At 39.5% G+C, this 20008-nt stretch overlaps 2 protein-coding genes across 5 annotated transcripts; one reads left to right on the forward strand and one right to left on the reverse strand.

The window, feature by feature from the left end:
- Positions 1-321: 321 nt before the first annotated feature.
- tmem255a (transmembrane protein 255A) lies at positions 322-10910 on the reverse strand. Of its 4 annotated transcripts, none has more exons than XM_079352094.1 (10): positions 10567-10910; positions 7702-7844; positions 6931-6993; positions 4361-4450; positions 3471-3536; positions 3224-3312; positions 3022-3093; positions 2528-2690; positions 1809-1955; positions 322-1640 (listed from the first exon to the last, which is right to left on the reverse strand). In XM_079352094.1, the coding sequence occupies exons 1-10, from the start codon at positions 10619-10621 to the stop codon at positions 1497-1499; spliced, it is 1032 nt and encodes a 343-aa protein (XP_079208220.1). In that variant the 5' UTR covers positions 10622-10910; the 3' UTR covers positions 322-1496. The 4 variants fall into 4 exon arrangements, with proteins under 4 accessions (XP_079208220.1, XP_079208219.1, XP_079208222.1 ...); XM_079352093.1 differs by having other exon boundaries at positions 2528-2695; positions 3021-3093; XM_079352096.1 differs by lacking the exon at positions 3022-3093.
- Positions 10911-14311: 3401 nt separating this feature from the next.
- On the forward strand, positions 14312-19657 carry atp1b4 (ATPase Na+/K+ transporting subunit beta 4). The gene is made up of 9 exons (XM_079352589.1): positions 14312-14506; positions 14739-14807; positions 15433-15649; positions 17101-17229; positions 17340-17444; positions 17757-17956; positions 18353-18409; positions 18484-18576; positions 18670-19657. Exons 2-9 carry the CDS (start codon positions 14742-14744, stop codon positions 18829-18831), a joined length of 1029 nt encoding a protein of 342 aa, XP_079208715.1. The 5' UTR covers positions 14312-14506; positions 14739-14741; the 3' UTR covers positions 18832-19657.
- Positions 19658-20008: the final 351 nt, after the last annotated feature.

Below are 20008 nucleotides of genomic sequence, written 5' to 3' on the forward strand. Positions count from 1 at the left end.
TTTTTAAAAAGCACATAATTTTCAAGCAACTTTTCAAATGGAAAAGACTTTTAAAGAACATGGAATTTTAAGCATCAACTTTCCTTAAATTAATTTAACATCGGTCGAGACATTTATCGAGGAATACTAACCTCGCGGTGGCACTACAGGGCTTAACAAATCCAGTCAGGTTCATCTTCTGGGACACAATATGTCTGTTCAAAATATCGTTCTCCATCTACTTCAGAAGTTTCAGCCTGGACCGAAGTGGTGAGCAAATTGACGGCGCCATTATTAGAGCTACATTTGATGCTCCACAGGAAGAAACAAACATCATTTGAATTACACAAAACATTTTTAATGGCAAGACAAAAAAAGGAACTGATAATCAGCCCCTGAGAACGTGTTATTTAAATTATAAAAAGCAGTGATAAAAGCTGAGGAAGTCCACTTTCATTTACACGATTTTCCTCTGTGAGTTTTTATCTTTTAAGTGTTGACTCTGTATCTCGGGTCAGTGAATCCAGCACTGACTGTTCACAATCAGCCTTATTAGTAACACCACATTTCAGCATATATTACCTGTACTTACAAAGAGAGAGAGAGAGAGACTGTATGTTGACCTGCATTGCAGCATTTAAAGAAAGTACAATAAATATGGTTTCTAGAGTCAGCCACCCTGACTTTACTTCTACTGCTGAATAAGTTATTTCTTCATAAACACTCTGCAAAGTTCACCCTACAGTGAACACTAATCGAGACACTGCATGTCTGACATTAAACTCAAGAGTTGCTAAATAGATATCATCATCTGACTGCATACCTTAAGCCTATCTGTTGAAAGAGCATCTGTATTATATCATACTGCTGTACATGATTAGCATGTAGTAGCTCCAATACTGCTAACCTTGCCTATGAGTAATGTTCATTAACCACTAAAGAAACACCTGTTGGGCTTACAGCTCTACAATGTTTGATCTTCCTTACTGTTTCAGATTAAGAAAGCTTGCAGCTGACTCTCTTTAAGCTTTGTAGCTCCACTAATGAGTCTACATCCTCGAGGAGAAACAGAGTGGATCGTCTGTATCACCTGCAGCAGAAAGCATTCACATTACATTAAGAAGTAAAGAGAGGTTGACAAAAAGCGTGAGCTGCAGCAGAGTTTTTGACCTTTAAGTCCAGCTGACATAGAACTGCAGCACTGTAAGTTCATTTTGCATTAAGGCAGACAGATGTGTATACAATCCTGGCTTTGAACCTGCTGTCTCACTCTCTCTTGATGTGTTCAAGCATGAGTGTACTTGTCGCTCAGTCAAACACATGCTCCTGTGGTTTGTTTTGGACTAAAGTCAACGTTAGCTTGCTCTGTGTCCATTCTCCTTCTCCTAAACCGCCCCTCGTCTTTCAGCTCAGTCCTCGGCGACTGTGAGGAAGAGCCCAGAGAAACTGTGCATTCCACCTATTCGATCTAAAACCTCCTGCTAAGTGTGACGTTGCCCTCTCTGTTAGTCGCCGTGTTAGGGGCTGTACGGCGGGGGCTTTTCATCAGGATGGTTGTGGGGAGGAGAGTAGCGTGGCGGGATCATAGTGGGCCACAGGTGGCTGGTTCCAGACTGGGAGTCATCTGACAGACCTGAAGGATCAGGGAACAAATAGGAGCCCTGCAGGAGAGGACACATGTTGAATGGAATGACGTGTTTATGTCTTTGATTTTAGAACAAAGGCTGAGTGCTCCTCCTGAATATTCAACTATAATACTGGTTGTCAAACATTTTTTACTTATTGTATAGGATATTATGCAGTACTGCAGGTTAAAGTTGACTCTGTACCTGCATGTCATAGGCAGTGTACGGTGGCAGGCAGGGGGCAGTGTCATAATAGGAGTTGATGGAGGTGGTGAGTGGAGGAGGTGCAGATGGGACAGGAGCTGTGATAGCCTCTGGTTCAGATGAGCTCTCTAAGGTAGCAGAGGGAGTCTGAAAATACAAGCTCATAAAGATTAGTGTCTTTCAGTCTTAACATTAATTTACACCAAGTTTTCTCTCAAGCTAGATGGAAAACATCAATCACCTGAGGCTGGTAACATTTGTTACCAGCCTCAGGTGACTGAGAAGTTATAAGCTTGGTTAGATAAACATTTTTCCACTGAATTTCCAGGTTGCTTGAATGTTAGCCAGCTGGCTAGGAAGCCCACAAAGTATCTCCTCTGAGAATCCTATCTGGGGACAGAAGAGTGCTGTTGGATGTAACAGGAAAATGGTAAGTCAGTGGATCATGATCTGAAATTTAAAGGTTATAAATATTATCATTTCCAAACAGTTTAAATAAGTGTCAAAGTTCCCCAAAACATGTCAGTGATATTTGTTACTCAAAATCCATTCTCATCCTGTATTTGATCAGGCCTACAAGCCCTGCTTCGAACAGGCTGTTTCTGTGTCTGTAGCTTTAAATGACAAATGAGCTGTGTTGGACCATTCTGACAAATACAACCTAGAAGCATTACTTTGAATTGTTGCCTCATTCTGTTTCCCAAATGCACTTGATCTACCATGTCTTTGAAGCCTCCCAGCACTGCAGCAGTGATGATGCCCAGGAAGAGGGCCACAATGTTGAGGATGGTAGCGGACCATAACAGGTGGTAGAGGTGCACCACGTCCTGGCAGCTCTTCACGTCCGTGTACTCATGGTAGCCTCCGATCACCTCTACTCGGCTAGCCCAGTGGGTGGGACAGAGAGGGAAACAGCTAACAGTCAAGCCACAGAAGTCACTGATAACATTGTTGAGTATTAGTATGAAGGACACAGTACATGAGATGATTCATATAGGTGAATTGGTCTATGTCTGTAAAAGATGGATGTCTGTGGTTTAAAGTAAAAGAGACATGGGTCAGGGTTTTATCTGACACACAACATGCAAAGGAAATGACACCAGAAGCACGTTTCAATGGTGGGTTAAATTATAAAAAATCTACATATTAACTAAAATTCCATCAAAATGTTCATCATTAATGGCCAAAAATGTTCTAGAAAAAAGGGACCTACTTCCAAATCATGGATGACTTCCTAAACTTTTTCAAAACATCTTTATTCTGAAGTCCCATAAGAGGATGTTCTCTGAAACAAAGGTTAAAAGAAAAGAAACATTCTTGCTCTAATACAATCAATGTTGCAGTGCAAAATAATCGCCCGGCAAAACGGCAAAAGAAAGCAGGTATGGATGTCAGGTGTGTGTCGGTGTACTCACTTCCCGCAGTTGTAGAGGTCACAGCAGTAGCAGGTGTTGTTCTTCACGCGCAGATTGCAGGGTGAGCGTGCCGATGTGTGACAGGGCACCTGAAGGTCAAAAAGGATCTTATAGTCTCCTCGTTTCGATAGATCTCTGTACAACTTCCAACAAACTGTTCTGATGGACACTTGAGGTGAAAAACATGCTGTGAGGACAAAACCATTGGGTTTCTGTGAACAGACATAGAACGCGTGTTGTTTCTTACATCTCGATCAGGTGAGGTGTCACTGGTGTGGTAATCACATCGTCCTGCATAAAGAGGCCTGAGGTCCTGCAATATGATGATTGTGTATTTTTACAGCACAATTCAAGACACTCATCAAAAACGTCATCACTAAAAAACATTGAGAAAGTTAGTCAGTCGTTGGGTTACTGCTGAGGAAAGAAACATTCTTGTTATTGACCGTCTTGGTTAAAATTTGATCCAGATTTATGGTAATCATTTGCGGCTTGTGGTGTTAAAGCTGAGTCTTTCAAGGGGCTCTGGGTCAGATTTTCCCTTTTTAATTCTTACGTTATCTTTTACATCTTTAACAAAACGCTCTCTTCTTTGAGTTTTGGATGTACAATCCTTCACTGTTAGGCAACAGAGATGTAAACATAGCATCTATTCATTACACTGCATCCCCTTGCTCAAACTGATGTTATGTTAATCAACAATGTGTCTCTTTGTACTTTAGTAAACTAAAACTGATTAGTCAAAGAAAAATCCATGTTCCCTTCTTTTGACACAACTAACAAATGTGAATCTGATATCCTTTTTCACCCAGCCCTAAACAATTGTGGCGTGATTATGTAACAGTGCAAGAGAGGTTATGCTTTGTTTGTGTACTTTGCCTAATGGAGAACAATCTCCTTTTACCACAAAATATATTTATCTCGCTGCAGAGAGTGCAGCAGCTGTAGCCTGCCATATGTGAGCCACGTCCTTGCAAGAGGGCACATGTTAAATATATACTGTATCTAATGCAGAGTCTATTAAGCTTTAATGGGTATAGCATTGATTGACCTTTTTATAAGTCTGTCCATACGTGTTATCCATATTCATAATTTATAAATGTACTTTAATAAAAAAGAAACCTTAGTAATACTTACAATGTGCCTCGCTGCAAAGACTCCGTCGACAATAGCACAGCAGAAGGCTGCCACCACTCCGAAACTGATGAAGACGATAGACGCCACTAACTGTGACAGAAAACATCAGCTTCATTACTCTTCATCACACTGTAATGATGACTATAAACGTACAGGGTTTCATGTTCATCACTTGTGTGCAGCATCCTGCCTCTCTCTGACTGTGAACACCTCTGGGTGAGGATGGTGGGTGGGGGGGCTGAGTAAGGAGAACATTGACAGAGCGCTGTGGTTGTCACCTAGCTCCTGAGGTGTTTGTGGCTGGCATGTTGCCCAGCTCTTTATAGGTACTGAACCCCCCCCCCCCCCCCCACACACACACACACACACACACACACTCCTGTCACCTCTCAATGGGAGGCAGCAGCATGTATTCAGTTACACGACACTGCACCCTGTCTGTGGCGACCTGAGCTGGCAGGAGGGAGGCACTGTGAGTGACGTAACTAATTCAGCAGCAAGTGATCACACAGATTTATGCCTGCACCAAGATTTCCATGACACATTCAGCAGCATAAGGACATTTTATCTTCATATTTTAGATGTGACATATTCTTATCTTTGATCATTAACAGGCCTAAGACTAAGTCTCTCCATTTTGTTGTAATTGTGAACATTTGTACAACTTTTTTCTGCATAACCAGTGTAAGTTGTATTATTCTGATGACAGGATATCTGCACTGTGGGTGTTCCTCTCTCTACTCTTCTCACAGGTTTGAAGTGGACAACAAACCTAAACTGGAAATGTTAGTTAAAGTAAAGTTGTGAGGTTGTAGGCTAATGCTGGAAGGCTACTGTCAATCAAATCTGATGAAATCAAACAAACAGCCTCCATGAAGGAGACCAAGTTTGGTCAATGAATTCAATCTGAAAATGTTTTCAATGGTTAGACATTTAGCTATGAACATTATGAATACATACATAGATAGAGAGAAAAATAACTATTTATCAGCATTGTTAATTATCACCATTTAGCGACATGTTTTTGAAAGATAATTTATGACCATCAACAGTTGGTGTGACTTGAGGAAATCAAGGTAATGTGTGGGATTTTACAAGAGCGATCCTATATCATAGGAAGTAGAAAGGATACATCTGAACCTACTTATAGCAATAATGTATACTTTGAATTTATCTATCCCTCATACTTTACTGGTTATAATACTTTGGAAGTGGAAGCTCTCTTGAACAGTTTGCTGCTGAGTTCTGCTTGTAATTTCACATCCTACCAGCCATTTAAAAATAAACCAAATTACTGTTTCTCATGACTGAAAATGTGGGTTGTAACCGTAGACTCTATTAAAAATTGGGGTGGTCTTCGTGGCATCGTGAAGTGGTTTCTGAAGAAGCTTTATGAATGTGATCCCCACATACATTTCAATCAATCCAGTTACAGGCAAAGAGCTGAGGCAGGCCTTTAGCCTCCTGGCAAACAGCTACAAAGAGCTTGTCTCAGCCATGCTAGCAATTATGCACATTTATGTTTCTTGGCTGTCCACCTCTGCGTGTAATGCAAGGCTCCTTCTCCTTCTTACTCGTCCGTACGAGCTCCGCCTCCCTCACACAGAAGTTGTTTTAAAGTTAATAAAGGATAATCAAGTAAAACTCAGACTTCTCTGCTAACAAAGTTGTGCTGCTCTGTCTGACAGGATGATCACCAACTGGATTACTTTAATTATGCTGAAACTACTCAGTATATACTATACGTAGGAAGTATTATAAAAAAAAATACAGACTATTATAGAAAGCAGACAAAAAAGCCATCACACATAAGGTTTTATGACGTCTCAATATCCCATGATTAAACTGAAAAATACATGATGATCCACAAAAAAAAAGAACGAGATAATGAAAGTTCCCCGTCACGATTTGCCTTTAAGCTATTTCATTTTCTGTTCATGCACATTTTTATTTAGCTGATTCGTTTACTAATGACTCTTTAACACCCTAAACCATAAATAACATCAACACATTAACTTTGCAGTAATATTTTATAGTGTACCACAAATCAGGGGCAGTGTTGTACAACCTGTCAAAGCTGGACACACACACACGCACGCACGCACGCACGCATGCACGCACGCACGCGCGTACGCACACAAACAAACACACACACACACTCTGTGAATGGGACCACTGGCATCCAAAACCTGTTGCATGTTGGGAAAGGTGTTTTGGTTCAAACTCATTCTTCACTCAGATCTGACAGTCCCTGCTTGGCATTTCCCACCTGCTCCTCTCATCTGCAGTTTCCTTCCCCACATTCCAGCGTGGACATCTGTCCTCCTCCACTTACACCCCATTTCTATTTCTGTCTGCATCGCCCAGGAGACTCACACTGATACACAAACTTCTTTAAGCTGAGTGGGACTCTGGGTCTGCTGTGTTTATTGTCAAATTAAGAACATAATCAAGTCGCTTTCTTGTCGTAAGGGTAACTGGGACTGATAGAGCGGTTTAATGACTGAGACACAGAGGCACTAAGCAGTGCAAGTGATCTCAATGCACTGAGGTAATATAAATCCTCTTACCATCTGCCTCTTGTTCTCTATCAAATGAGAGCCGATAATTCCCAGAAAAGAGCCAAAGCCCAGCTGAAAAAGAGAGAAAACAGCTGTTAGGGCGTTTATTTAATAAAGCTTTGATTTCATCGCACAGAGGGATGAATCAAGTGTTAAGTGTTTCTGTGATTCCCTGGAGAGACATTTCAACATGTTGACAAAATAATCAAATCAGACCCCTTTAAAGATAAACAAAATACATACTCATTTATGAGCACTTTTTTTTATTAATGAGCTTCTCTCAAGCTCATATTTATATTCTGTTTTTTTAAATCTCAGCAAATGTCTCGAAAATATTTTGTCTTTATTAACTTTAATGTTGTATTTCAAAGGTCAGTGAGTTTCTGTTTATAGTGTATTGAATCATCTCACTTAACTCAGACCTTTCAGGTTAATCCATGGAGTTGATGAGTTTGAAATTTCAGCTAAAAAGTCATCTCAGGAAATGTAACCCTACAAGCTGCTTTTTTTTCCCGCTTTGCTCTTTGGCAAAAAAGCTGCATGCTAAAAGTCGATAACTGTTGTGAAAACACATTTATGTGCTGAGACACTTTGCTTCACTCAGCCTCTAATGACAATGATGCTGAATAATGAATGTAGGGGAGATTTCCCCCCTCAGAGATTTTTCAGTAATGAGCCTCATCAGAGTCCAGGAGCGGGAAGAGCTGCCTCCTAATAATCTCCCTTTACTTATAAACTCTGACAAAACAAGCGTTCTTCAAGGTTTGACCGTGCACTCACAATGACTCCTGGGTAGTAGCCGCCCACTGTGATGTTCTGCGTCCTGGTCGTCGCGGCCAGGCCAAAGATGAGGATGAGCACAGACACGATGAGCAGCAACACCGTCACTATTATGGATTTCCTCTTCCTCCTCTTAAAGGAACCTATAGAAGTAAAACAGAGTTAACATCTACAGCTGATGCTCTCATCAGTTAGGTGATTAGAAAATAAAAAGATGCAACTATAAACCAACTGAAAAAGGGGGATTTCACCAATATGTTTATTTACAGTGACAGGAATTGTTCCTTTAACTGCCCTTCAAAATGTATATTTTCTGTTCTCTTCTCACATGCATGAAGTCGGTGAGAATCAGCTGGATGAAATGAATGTCAAATTGAAGTCTGATGGCTGTGAGGTTGTTTGCTAGTGCTGCAAGGCCATCTTATATCAAATTACACCCAGGGTTTTGACAAAGCAGATTGAGTGAGTGTGAAACTTTCTATAAATAATGATAATAATAATATAATTAGATGTAGGGAGAAGAGACACCATCAGCTGCAACATCAAACAGTCATAAACTGATTAGCAACTTTAGCTAGGTTAAGGAAAGCCACTTCAGTTTATTTTCTATTTACAACCGCTTCTCTGAAAGTCTCTGCACTCAGCTCTGTCCTACAGTTAATGTCTGACATGACCACATACATCCCCTGTCTCCAGATCAGCCAATGGAAAATGTCAATTGCAGTTCCCCCAACCCAAACACAGTATGTAAAATCTAAATGTCTTGTAATCGAATGTCAAGACTTGGACCCAAATAAATCAACGACACTACTTAATACCCATTTTCAGTGAAATTATGTGGTCTGGGAGTTTAGTGACTCTTTAAGAGGTTACATGAATAATGCCAGGATGCCGGAAAACTTACTGTATAAAAAAGGTGCTTTACAACATTCAGCTGGTGCCGTGTCCTTACCTGGTCCCTGCTTGAGTCTGCCACTATCTGAGGACTTTTAATGCACCAAATGTCCTTATTTGTGTTCTCTTTGCTCACATCCAGTCAGCCCTCTGTATTGTTCCATTAATGAATAAGAATGATTTATTTGAAAGGTTGACTTCATAGGTTCTTTAATATATAAATATATGGATCCTGTGCGCCCTGCTTTAACCTGCCTTTGTTCGCCCTAAGCGCTTAAAGGCAGAAGATTAAACACAACTTACTAAATACCCATTATAATACCCAAAGAATATGCCAAATAACTAGCATCTTAGAAATGTATTCGTAACTACAATGGTGACCATAAGTTAGAAACAAAATGCACCTTTAGGTGCCAGAGGCTCACATTCAAAGAGTCAAATAGCTTTATATACTTCACGTCTTTTAAACCACTCAGATTTTAAACAGAGTAATCTAAGCCTCCTCCCAGAGGGCATCTCTTCAAACAGGAGAGCTGCTGGGCGAGAATCATCTCTAACAATATTCATTAAAGCAAGAGACAGAAGGGAGCTGCCTGTAATTGTAGATGCAGTCTTCTTTTTTCTCTCTGATGTCTTTGTTTCCGTTGGTGCAATTTTACGACATTGATATGATAGAGGAAGATCTGCTTGCTTCTGGTTCCTTTGTTTCCTCCTGTTCAATTTATCAAAAAGTGTTTATCTTCAGAAATATTACTATAGGACAAAAACTAATAAGAGGAATCTTAGACATCTATTTTTGTATCAATGTACGGGAGCCACAGACAAACATCCCTGTGAATGATGCGCCAAGCTGGAGATCAATAAAAAGAATATCCATGCTCATCACGGAAAGCTTGTGGTTTCAGTCAAATGTTGAAACAATGGTGCCTGCACAATGAAGGATACAGCCTCCCTGGGTTATTTTCCGTGAAATAAATAGCTGCAGCATTGGGAGTTATATTACAATATCAAATCAACTGTAATGAGAGGGCATTATTGTGAGCACAGTCATTCTGAATTTTCTGCAACTATAGTTCACCAAATCTGTACAAAAAAATAAAAATAAAAATATGATACTTAAGTCAAACACCATAATGTTTCTCAAAAGGTTGCCACTTTATCTACGAAGGGCTTTGTTTTACTGAATGTCATTTGACTCTTTGTGTGAAAGGGATTCCAACTAAAAAAATCATGCTTGAAATTCTGTGGTAGCCTTCTACAAAACAGAGAGATGTACATCCATAGTTGCTTCTCATCCAAAGCTGAGTACTATATTCAACATTATTCAATTGACATGACACAAGGGAGATTTTGTACACGCTTTCAAGAAGCAGTCACGGGTCTGTGAAGTTACAACTTCAATTGGATTGAACCCCTGAGGTGGATTCCAACGTTTTTTTAATAAGGGACCCCTTTTTTCCCACTAAAGTGTCCAACTATAAAATTGTTCAGTTGAAGATATAATACTTAATCAATAAACCAGTGTCTTTTGAAAATTACCTGCTTTAGACTGCAGATATCCATCATTTAAAAAACAAACAAAAGAAGTCGAAATTGGCATAGTAGCCTACATAATAGCTGACTGGCAAATCTTTTTCAATGACCCATCAGAGCTAAACACTAACTCAGACCGCTGGGGTTACTCAACGTCGCCGCACCTGCAGTGACGCGCTGCGGCCTGGACCAGACAAAAAACACCATCAGTTCACGCAACGAGTGTTTTTGTCTGCCTTTGTGAGCAGGAACAAAACTGATTTTTGCTGTTTTCAACCGACTTCATAAGAAATGCTCACTGTCAATAGATTACCTGCTTAAGAATCTGTCTACTTGCAATAACATGCCATGCGTTAAGGAAAAGAAAATGAATATAGCCGATTATTTCTCCTAATAAAAACCTGCTACAGACGCACCGTTGACCTTGTTCACACATACCTATGCTTGTTTCAGAGAGGGTCAGTCCGCTGGATTGAAGACTCTGAGGAGGCATGCTGCCTGGAGGATGTATAGCGCAGTCCCTTTCCAATCCTCTCTTTCAATTGCAACACAACAATCACGACTCAGTGATATGCGGTTTATATTTGGGAGCTATTCGCTGTGTACTATCGTTAGCTAAAGCAGACGGTGTGATCGCTTGCTGTTGCATTCTCTGACAACTGTCGTCCACCGCTGAGCCCGAGCCGTCTCATTTACATCCCCGAGGTTTGACGCGTCAGGTCGGTCTCTGTCCTCACGGTGAGTCGGTGTTGGACAGTGGGTCGCTGCAGCTGGTGGTTGTATGTGCGCATGTCACAGACTGTCATCATATGTAGCCTACTATTTGAAAGCAGACATAGGCTTATCAGTTTCCATTGAAGAAAACATTATGTTTCTGTCACTTAAGTTACTGCTCCTGTGAGGATTTGTTGGCTCTTAAAGAGAGGCTGTTGACAGAAAAAGAAAAAAAATACTCATATGACCCACAAAAGCAAAAGACAACATCAGAGAGAAGATAAATTATTTCTATTTTTTTTTAGTTGTATGCCTGTCATCTCTTCAGGCTAAACAACCTTCGGCAAATTTGTTTTAAAAAAAATGTCATGCCAGAGATTTAATGAGTCGCACTTTAGGCATGAAAAACATAAAGAGATTTTTGGTAGAAAACACTACAATGTGAGAGCAGGCGTTCTGAAACTTTTTTAGATCATGGAGGGTTAGACATTTTCTAAGGACCCCCTCATTCTTGTAATATTAATAAGTATAGGCTATTAATACAATACAATGACATACATAGAATTAGGCTACATTTATAATTTACTAATTAATTTGAATAAACTTTGAGAAAATTTGGTTTCCGAGATGTTTTTTCAATTATTTTGAGGGGAGACGTCACTAAAATATCAGAGTTGATCTATTGGCACAAAACCAGAGTGGGCGGGAGAAATGGACAAACTAACTGATGGTATTAAGAGGTGCCAGTTTGTAGACATGCTTTATCTCTGATACAGCACACTTTTACCATTTTTTCCTTAAATTATTTCGGTATCCCCCAACCTATATTTCGCAGACCCTACTTTGAGAAGTTGTGTAGCGGACAAAAATAGCAAAGAGATAAAAGTCCTGCATTGTCCACAGGAGGCGCTAAAATACACACTTTAGTCTCATTGTGTGAAGTCTGTTTTTTGAGTTCATAATATTTTATTTTATCTTGTGTCATTTGTAAAATCAGTCATCTAGAAGACTGCCCAGGCCCAAAAATGCACGTGAAGTTGATAATTGTTGTTTTAGGCCACGCAGTATGCCCACACTGATATCTTTAAATGAGACCTAGAACTCCCTGATGCCCTTGTCCCAACTGAGTCCATCTATGAGTGCTTTACCTTCCAGGCTGTCAAAAAACAAACCTTTTCTTTTGTATTTTATGCATTTAAAGACTGTCTGTGTATCTGACAGATAACTGCCGTGGTTAAGGATGAAACAAGAGGAGCCAAGACTGAGCAACCAGTGCCATCATCTGTCACAATTAAAACATTGCAATCTGTTGGGAGAAATAGATTGCAACAGAAAGCAGCACATCAGTTATCCATCACAAGGATTTGGGCTGCCTTGAAAGACTTCAAATTAAATTAAGATTTTTTATTTTTTTATTTTGTTTATTAGGCTGCACTGTGTTTTACCAAAGGTTATCTATACTGACTGTGTTAGAAACTCTTTCTTTTTATCTAGAAGTATGCCAAATGTGGGAACATTAACATGAAAAGTTTATTGTATCTTATTCTATTCATCTTATTTATTTCAATTGAAATGTCTGCTAAAATAGGGAAAAATGTATTATCTTTTCCAAATTCCTGAGTCCCATTAATGACTTTAACATATGACCACATGATGTCTGAACATAAACAATCATGGCAAACTTTTCCACATTAAAAATCAGATCCTAATGAACTACATGCTTTTATGATTCTTAAACAAGTTTATCCTTTATTTTCAACCAGAAAAAAAACGCCCTTTAATGCGACAGGAACATGTTCACCAAAAAAACTAAATTTAAGAAACCTTTAATTTAAGAGTTTGATGATTCAGTGTAACAGTTTGCTAAAGTATGGTTTGTCCAAAGAAAATATGCCATAAATGTATATAAAACAATCCTGGTTTGTGAAAATTAAATAAAAAAGTGTACGTCACTGTGTGCATACCAGGTCTTGAGGTCTTCTGTCCTTGTTGTTTAATTCCTTTGGACTCTATGGGGCCAGATTATACAGCACAGGAGAAAATTGCACTTCTAGGGATGAATGTGAAGTATACATTATACTTCACATTCACATTATATTGTGAAAGTGTTAAATGTTACAGTGCCTTTAGGAATAATTAGCCTATACAATATACAAAATTGTGTTTTAATTGTTTCACATGAATAGTGACTTTGTTAATAGAGATGTTTATATTGATAAGCGATGTGTGTTCTTTGAGCAGAGTTTTAGTACTCAGAAAAGTGCTTTTGACCACAGAAACCTCATTTTAGAGAGCTAAATGGAGGTTTCTTTCAGCACAGTGAGTATTAAGACACACTATAGGAAATTTTAAACACTTGTGCATGTTTATTTATGTTGCTCAGATAAAAAAAAAAAAAAAAAAACTTTATCCAGTTAACTTCATTTTGAGATGTTGACTGAATGGACATTGTTCTGTTAAAAATAGTGGAAGAAAAAAAAGAATATTGCACTTCAAAAGCTCTGAAACAGAAACAAATTGCAGAATGAAATACATGGTATTTAATGAAGTTGCTACAAGAGATGCAACCTTGAAGGCAAACTCAAGGCTCTTGCCTTTTCACTGCAGCTGCTGCATTTCACCATTCTTGTTGCCAGGCCTGTACACTCTTTCTTAAGGAAAAGACATTGAACAAGTATTTGAGCAAGTAGTGGATGCAACATTGTGACTTATAAATGACTGCACACTGAAAATCAAGTTTTCAAATCATGACTGCATGTGAGGCCTAGAACAATGAACATTATGTGTGGCTTTTATGCAAATCTTCTGATGAGCTTTTCTTTTCTGCGGAGGTTAAAACTTCGTTTGGTTTTGCTGTCAAGTGTGATACATGAACAACACACAAAGAAGAACACATCCGTCTTTCGAAAATAACTAAGAAGGGATTTTTTTTTTCCATGACGCAAATTGTCTTTTCATGTAAATCGAAAAGCAGGGGGAACAAAACTCTCTAAAGTCCCCCCTCGCCACTTTTACATGGGGTAACGGACCGTTACGTGACCGGAGTGCTGATAGGTTCAGGGATGAGGACTACTTGATCTTCACCAGAGAAGAGCTTCTGGTTTTCTGCAACAGAGTTTGCGTCTGTAGCATTTGCATGTAGAGTGACGATACAATAAAGGCCGATTTATTATAAAGCGTGTGGTTCATGTTGAATACAGCGACGCAAATCCACAACAATTTCCAAAGTAATGATAACAGAGAAAACTATTGTTGTCGGATCTTTGTGGACGTACAGTATAGCCTGACCGTGATTTATCACAGTTTCTTGTGATGGGAAAAGCTATAAATATTGTATTCAGGCTTCAGTCTTAGCCCGACTTAGCAGACAATGGCTGATGGTGTGCGTGTACAGAATGCAGTGCAGTGGTCCAGGCCGCTGCCAAAACGACTTTGGGACCAAATAAAAAAAGCACTTTGCATCCCACCCCCAGTTTTGCTCTGTCCTGCGTTCATTCACTAGAATGCGCGCCTAGTTGAAGGAGGTTCTCCGCACCCGCGTGCTTAAAACTTTCTAATGAAACCCCCAAAAACTTTTTGACAAACATTATTTCTGTCGCTCTTGGGGTCAAGAGGGTTTTCGACGTATTAATCCGCATTTTTACCATATAAAGGAAAACTTCAGGTATGTCCAACTTTTATTAAATGTGTGGCAAAGGAAATATGTTGTTGTGTCTGATAACTATGGCTTCAATATGGCTTAAATTACTTATTTTGTTATTTTGAAAAAAAAAAAAAATCTTAAGTATTTTTTTTTCTTGACTTAAAGTTTGCATGTTTAAAGTTGTGTTGCTTTCGGTTGAAAGGCATGCTGGTAGATGTGTTTGGTTTAACAAGTACCTTTTCTCTCTCTGAAGAATATGGAGCCCAGTTCCACAGAGGGAGGAGCTGAGGAGACGCTCCTAAAAAATAATCCACCAAGTCTTGTAAGTGCTGAAATTAGACAGAAAACATAAAAAACTTTCTACTCATTTTGTTTCCAGAAGCAGAAAGATTTTCAAATGTGATTGAACAAGAAATTATTTTAATAAACAGCACGTTATCATTTCCTCACTGATTCAGTTGTTTTATTTGGCAAAGGCTCAAACTCATATCCTCAAAAAATTAACATAAGATTCTTTCAAAGGCCAGTTTCTCACGCATGACTTGTGTCCTGTGGCTCCTCTGGGATCTGTGTGTCCTAGTCTGCGGATGCTGAGAGTCAGTGAGTAACATCTGGCTGTCAGAGTGACCCTCCAGCTCTGCTGTCTGCAGCTGCAGCTCCAAGCAGGAGGGTCCACTCAGAGGAGGTCAGCTCTCCCAATGAGTGCCACAAAGGTCACCAGCGGGTTTATAATTTGCAGAAACAGGGGACAGGACCAGCAGAGCGATGTTCATTAATATGCAGAGCACTCTCTGGCACTTTATAGGATCAGTCATACTCTGAGCAGGAGGCATGCCATTTTTATTCCTGCAGTGATTTTTAAAGAAAAAAAATAGGGTCAACTGCACTACACAGCAGTTTAGAATATGTGTGGTGAGGGTTTTTTTCTCTCTTCTTCTTTCCACCAGCCTCACAAAGTGATTCTCAAACATGGACAAGAGCTGGAGGAAGAGCAGGAGGAGTTGGCCGAGCACCAGCCTCTAGAGCAGGAAGACCTGAACTTTGAGAGGTGGAAGCGCAGGCCGCTACCCAAGAGGACACTGCACCAGAAGATAGACGACGTGAAGACGTACCTGTGGAATGCAGAGACCAATGAATTCATGGGTCGCTCTGGGAAGAGCTGGAGTGAGTTTCTGACGAAAGACAGGTTCTATTTGTGTTGTGGGGAGGAACTTTTTGATTCATTCTTTAACTTTAACTTCTTTCAACTTTCATTTTATTTTTACTGCATGTTTTTAAGAATAACAGATCTAATGTTGGGCTTTATACAATTTAATCTTCTTAAAAAGCTTAAAAGTAAACAAGCAGTTGAAAATACACTTGTATGGTTAAAAGGCTGAAAAATGTCTTCCAAGATTGTGTGTGTGTCCTTATGCTCAATGTTTACATAGGTGCATGGACAATTCAGAGTGTCCCTACAAAAACAGACTGCCTGGGGACGCATCCCCAGCGGGAGCGTGCTGTTCCAGGCCTCACATTGGCCAGGATTCACATTCCTACATCTTATGCTCTCCACTGCCTCTTTCCCAAAGCCTTTGGCGACCTTATTGCTGAACTTAGCATGCTTATGGTCTCTTACTTGTAGTAAAACATAAGGGGGGATATTTTTTTTATCTTATCCATAGAGCTCCCTGCCAAAGTGAGCTTTGGTGCAGACAAACCTTTTTTGGCAAAAGCTAAGGCCTGGATGAGTTTGGTGAGCCAATGATGATGGAGCAGCCTCTTGGTATTCCAGAGAGGCAGCTATGTGACGCAGCTCAGCCCCCCTCCCTTAATTTCACAGTGTGGCAAACATGATTCAACTGAGCGTGAACAGAGAATATCCAAGCAAAGTGTATGTTTCTTGCATGATGTGAGATACCTAATCCCAGACAGGGCTAAGAGAGCTCATTTCAGCCACACAACCAGTGAGTACACACTTATGGAGGAGGGGTGTGGCCCTGTGTGCTGTGTATCCTATGAGACAAGTGTGTGAGAGGGGACACAATACCAGAGCAGGGTGATTGGGGTTCCTTGGAGCTGGCCAGGCCTCTATGGCTGCAAAAGACCTTCACTACGATGGCAACCGGAGGTTCACTGTGTTCCTAAGTGAAAGGACAGCTGGGAGAATTCTCACTGAGCTCAAACAGAAAGGCCTTTGTGGCTTTGGGGAAGCAAGGCTGGCTGTAGCTAGTCCCCTGTGAAATTGCCTGCACAGCAAAAGCCATTTCATTTAGGACAGGTTTGGCTTAATTACTTGATAATGGACAATTTAATTGAAAATTGCACAACATAGTAGATCCCTTTGCTTATTTCTTCTTTAGAGTCTCATCATTAGTTCAGCACAGTTGATTTTATATCAAAATTATTGGAGTTATTCAATAGTCTAGACATGCCAATGCATGAGTAAACAAATTAGTGAGTGTCCTGATCAAGGACAGTAGTTGGAGTCCAGACAGACCACACAGTCGAACCAAATGTGTCTTTATAGTTCATTGTTTTTCTCCATTCAGATCAGAGACGTAATTTTTGCAGAGATGTCTTACATAAGCCAATTACAGCATTGAAAGAATTCCCTCTTCTAACATTTTTTTCAGGCTTGATCCTCCTCTTCTATGCTGCACTTTATACATTTCTGGCAGCCATGTTTGGTGGCTGTTTGTTTTGCCTCATGTGGTCTATTAGTCCCTACCATCCCACCTACAATGATAGAGTGATGCCACCAGGTAAATATAACCCTGAACTCAAACTATGACACCTCAATCTCCACTGTTCTTTTGTGTTACTCGTACTCGAGTCTCAGCACAGTTGACTGTCTATGGTTCTCCACTGGCAGGTATGACGATGGCCCCACACCTAGAGAGCCACGAGATCGCCTTCAACGCCTCTGATCGCAAATCATGGAAGAAGTATGCAAGATCTATGGACGAATATCTTCGAAGTGAGTCAATCATGATGAAATTTAATGATTCTGATGGGATTTTTGAACTTCAAGAGAGCATGCAATGAGTTAATCCTCATCTTGTCCACCTTTGTCCTGTTTTTCCATTTGGTTCCTGCGGGGCATGCTGGGAAGGGAAGCTTCTTTGTGAGCAGAGTGAAACCATTCAATGTGGTTTTTTTTTGAACGCCCAGCTTTTGTCAGGCTTCCTTAATCAAAGGCCTAAGCTGGCAGGGTATTGCTTTAGCAAGAGTTTATTTATGCTAGCTGTTCTCCCTCCCTCCTTGTTTCACCCTTCAAATTTTTTTTCAGTGTACAACGACGGTGCTCAGGATAGGAAGAACATTCGCTGCACACAGGACCGATACTTCATGCAGGATGACCTGGAGGAGAGCGCAGAGCGGAAAGCGTGTCAGTTTAAGAGGTCCTGGTTGGGGGACTGTTCTGGGCTGCAGGACCCCCATTATGGCTATTCTCAGGGAAGGCCATGCATCCTCCTCCGAATGAACCGGGTAAGACGTGTGTAAACCTCTAAAGCAGTACATCAGCATAAAGATCACAAGAGAGAACATAAAACAGAAAGTTCCAAGTGTGTTACATGACTGTGAACGCTCACAGTTTTCTCAGTGAGGGACATCTTCTTGCCATTTTAAAGATTTAAATAAAAGCAAAATTCATTATAGAAACTTCGGACACATTTTATAGAAGTCAAAAGTAGAGCTTTTCCTGTGAATTTAACATTTACACTGTATAAAGATCTCCTGCTGGACTTAAGCTTTAAGAAAAAGAGCATGTCTAAATAAAAAAATAAAGAACACTTTGGATTAGCAGGTTTTAGACAACTTGTTTGCAGAAAAACAATTATTTTTTAATTTAATGTTTCTCTGATTTCCCTTCCTTTTGAATAGATTCTTGGTTACTTACCAGGCCAGGGCAAACCAATAAATGTGACTTGTGGAGTTAAGGTAAGCAAGTAATCACAGAAGCTCCAAAATGTCATTTAATCTCAATTAAAGTCAATTAATTTATTCTTTTTCAGAAAGGACCGCCTGAAGCATTGGGAGAAATCCAATTCTTTCCCAAAAGCTTTTTTGAGCTGAAGTACTATCCATACTATGGGAAGCTCAGACATGTGAGTTCTACCAATTATATATAAGAAGGTATATTGACATATTTACTGAAGTTTGATATATCACCTGTGATGTTTAAAATCCTTGTGTCTCAGGTAAACTACTCTTCACCGGTGGTGGCTGTGCGTTTTGCAGGATTGCAGTACGACACTCACCTCCAAATACAGTGCAAACTGAACGGAAACGGTATCATTAATGATTCACCCACTGACCGCTACCTGGGCAGTGTTACCTTTTCTATAGACGTCGGAGCGTGAGCAGCATGAGCTCTGACAATGAGGCAGAAAAATGTACAAAAAAAAGTTATGATGTACCATTACTATCTGTGAATTATGAAATCCTGAACCCTGACCTTTATGTTCATTTCGTCTGCTGTAAAACAAATTCCCCAAGAAGTAGATATTCACTCCCGTTTTTTTGTTTGTTTGTTTCGAGCGAGCACCCACAACACACAGTGCTTAGCACAGGACAAGAGCATATAGTGTGTGCTACAATTCCTGATGTTTTGTAATGATTAGAAAGATTAATCAAACTAAATTCAATTTTGAGCACACTGAGCAGTTAGCAGTTTTGGCTATGCAAATCCAATTATGACCTAAAACATTAAAGAACATTAGATTTATTGTTTCTGATTAGATTATGTTTTTGTGTGCATATTTCTATGTGATAAAGCGTACTAATTTTTTCCCATTATATTTTCAAACATGTAAGAACTCAAAGAACTATCATGCAAACACTGAGAGCAGGACTTGTACTGTACTTACACGGTAAACAATAAATGATTGCAAATACACTATTACTATATTATTGTTGAATAGAGCAGTACTTTGTGATAAAGTACCAGAAGCCACTTCTCTCCTTGTATAAACATTTGCTTCTGAAAATGAAATGCTATGTGACTGATCATAAACAGAGACAAACTGTACTGTGAAATAGTCTGTAAAAGGTCTTTTCCATTTAAAAAGTAAAAATTACAACTATTATTGTTTTTGTACTAATCATGCCTGAACTGTACTACTAAACATGGTATCAATGTTGTATTTATTCCTATTATAGTTCCTATAATAAATACAATGTTCTGTACTGTAGTCTCCTTTTACATCATACATAATGTTCAAAAACTTTGTTTGCACATTTAAGCATTTAGCATCCTTACTCCCATTTTTTTCTGTAAAAATCTAAATAAATTGCTGTTAATTAGTAATACAAATAAAATAAACTTTAATTTTTAGGGTCCATAAGAGTGTTTTGCTAGGGTATTAAAAACACATGTATTTGAATTAATAAATCACATTTATTGAGCAAGTTTGTCCTTTGAACTAAATACTAACTCTTGCTAGTTTAGCATGTTTGCATGCTAAAATTCGCTACCTAGCAGTAGGCTACATCTGAGGATGGTAGAAATACCATTCTGGTTTTCTGGACACAAGTGAG

Source organism: Symphodus melops (genome assembly GCF_947650265.1).
Source record: "Symphodus melops genome assembly, chromosome: 9".
Classification (NCBI taxonomy): Eukaryota; Metazoa; Chordata; class Actinopteri; order Labriformes; family Labridae; genus Symphodus; species Symphodus melops.

Excerpts from the sequence above, each read along its gene's own strand:
- atp1b4 (XM_079352589.1), top strand. The coding sequence starts at position 14,742 with ATGGAGCCCAGTTCCACAGAGGGAGGAGCTGAGGAGACGCTCCTAAAA. Across the intron at positions 17,957-18,352 it reads TCCTCCTCCGAATGAACCGG|ATTCTTGGTTACTTACCAGG; the intron begins GTAAGACGTGTG and ends CCTTTTGAATAG. Across the intron at positions 18,410-18,483 it reads ATGTGACTTGTGGAGTTAAG|AAAGGACCGCCTGAAGCATT; the intron begins GTAAGCAAGTAA and ends ATTCTTTTTCAG.
- tmem255a (XM_079352093.1), bottom strand. The coding sequence starts at position 10,621 with ATGCCTCCTCAGAGTCTTCAATCCAGCGGACTGACCCTCTCTGAAACA. Across the intron at positions 3,537-4,360 it reads TCTTTGCAGCGAGGCACATT|GACCTCAGGCCTCTTTATGC; the intron begins GTAAGTATTACT and ends ATCATATTGCAG. Across the intron at positions 3,313-3,470 it reads ACACCTCACCTGATCGAGAT|GTGCCCTGTCACACATCGGC; the intron begins GTAAGAAACAAC and ends TTTGACCTTCAG.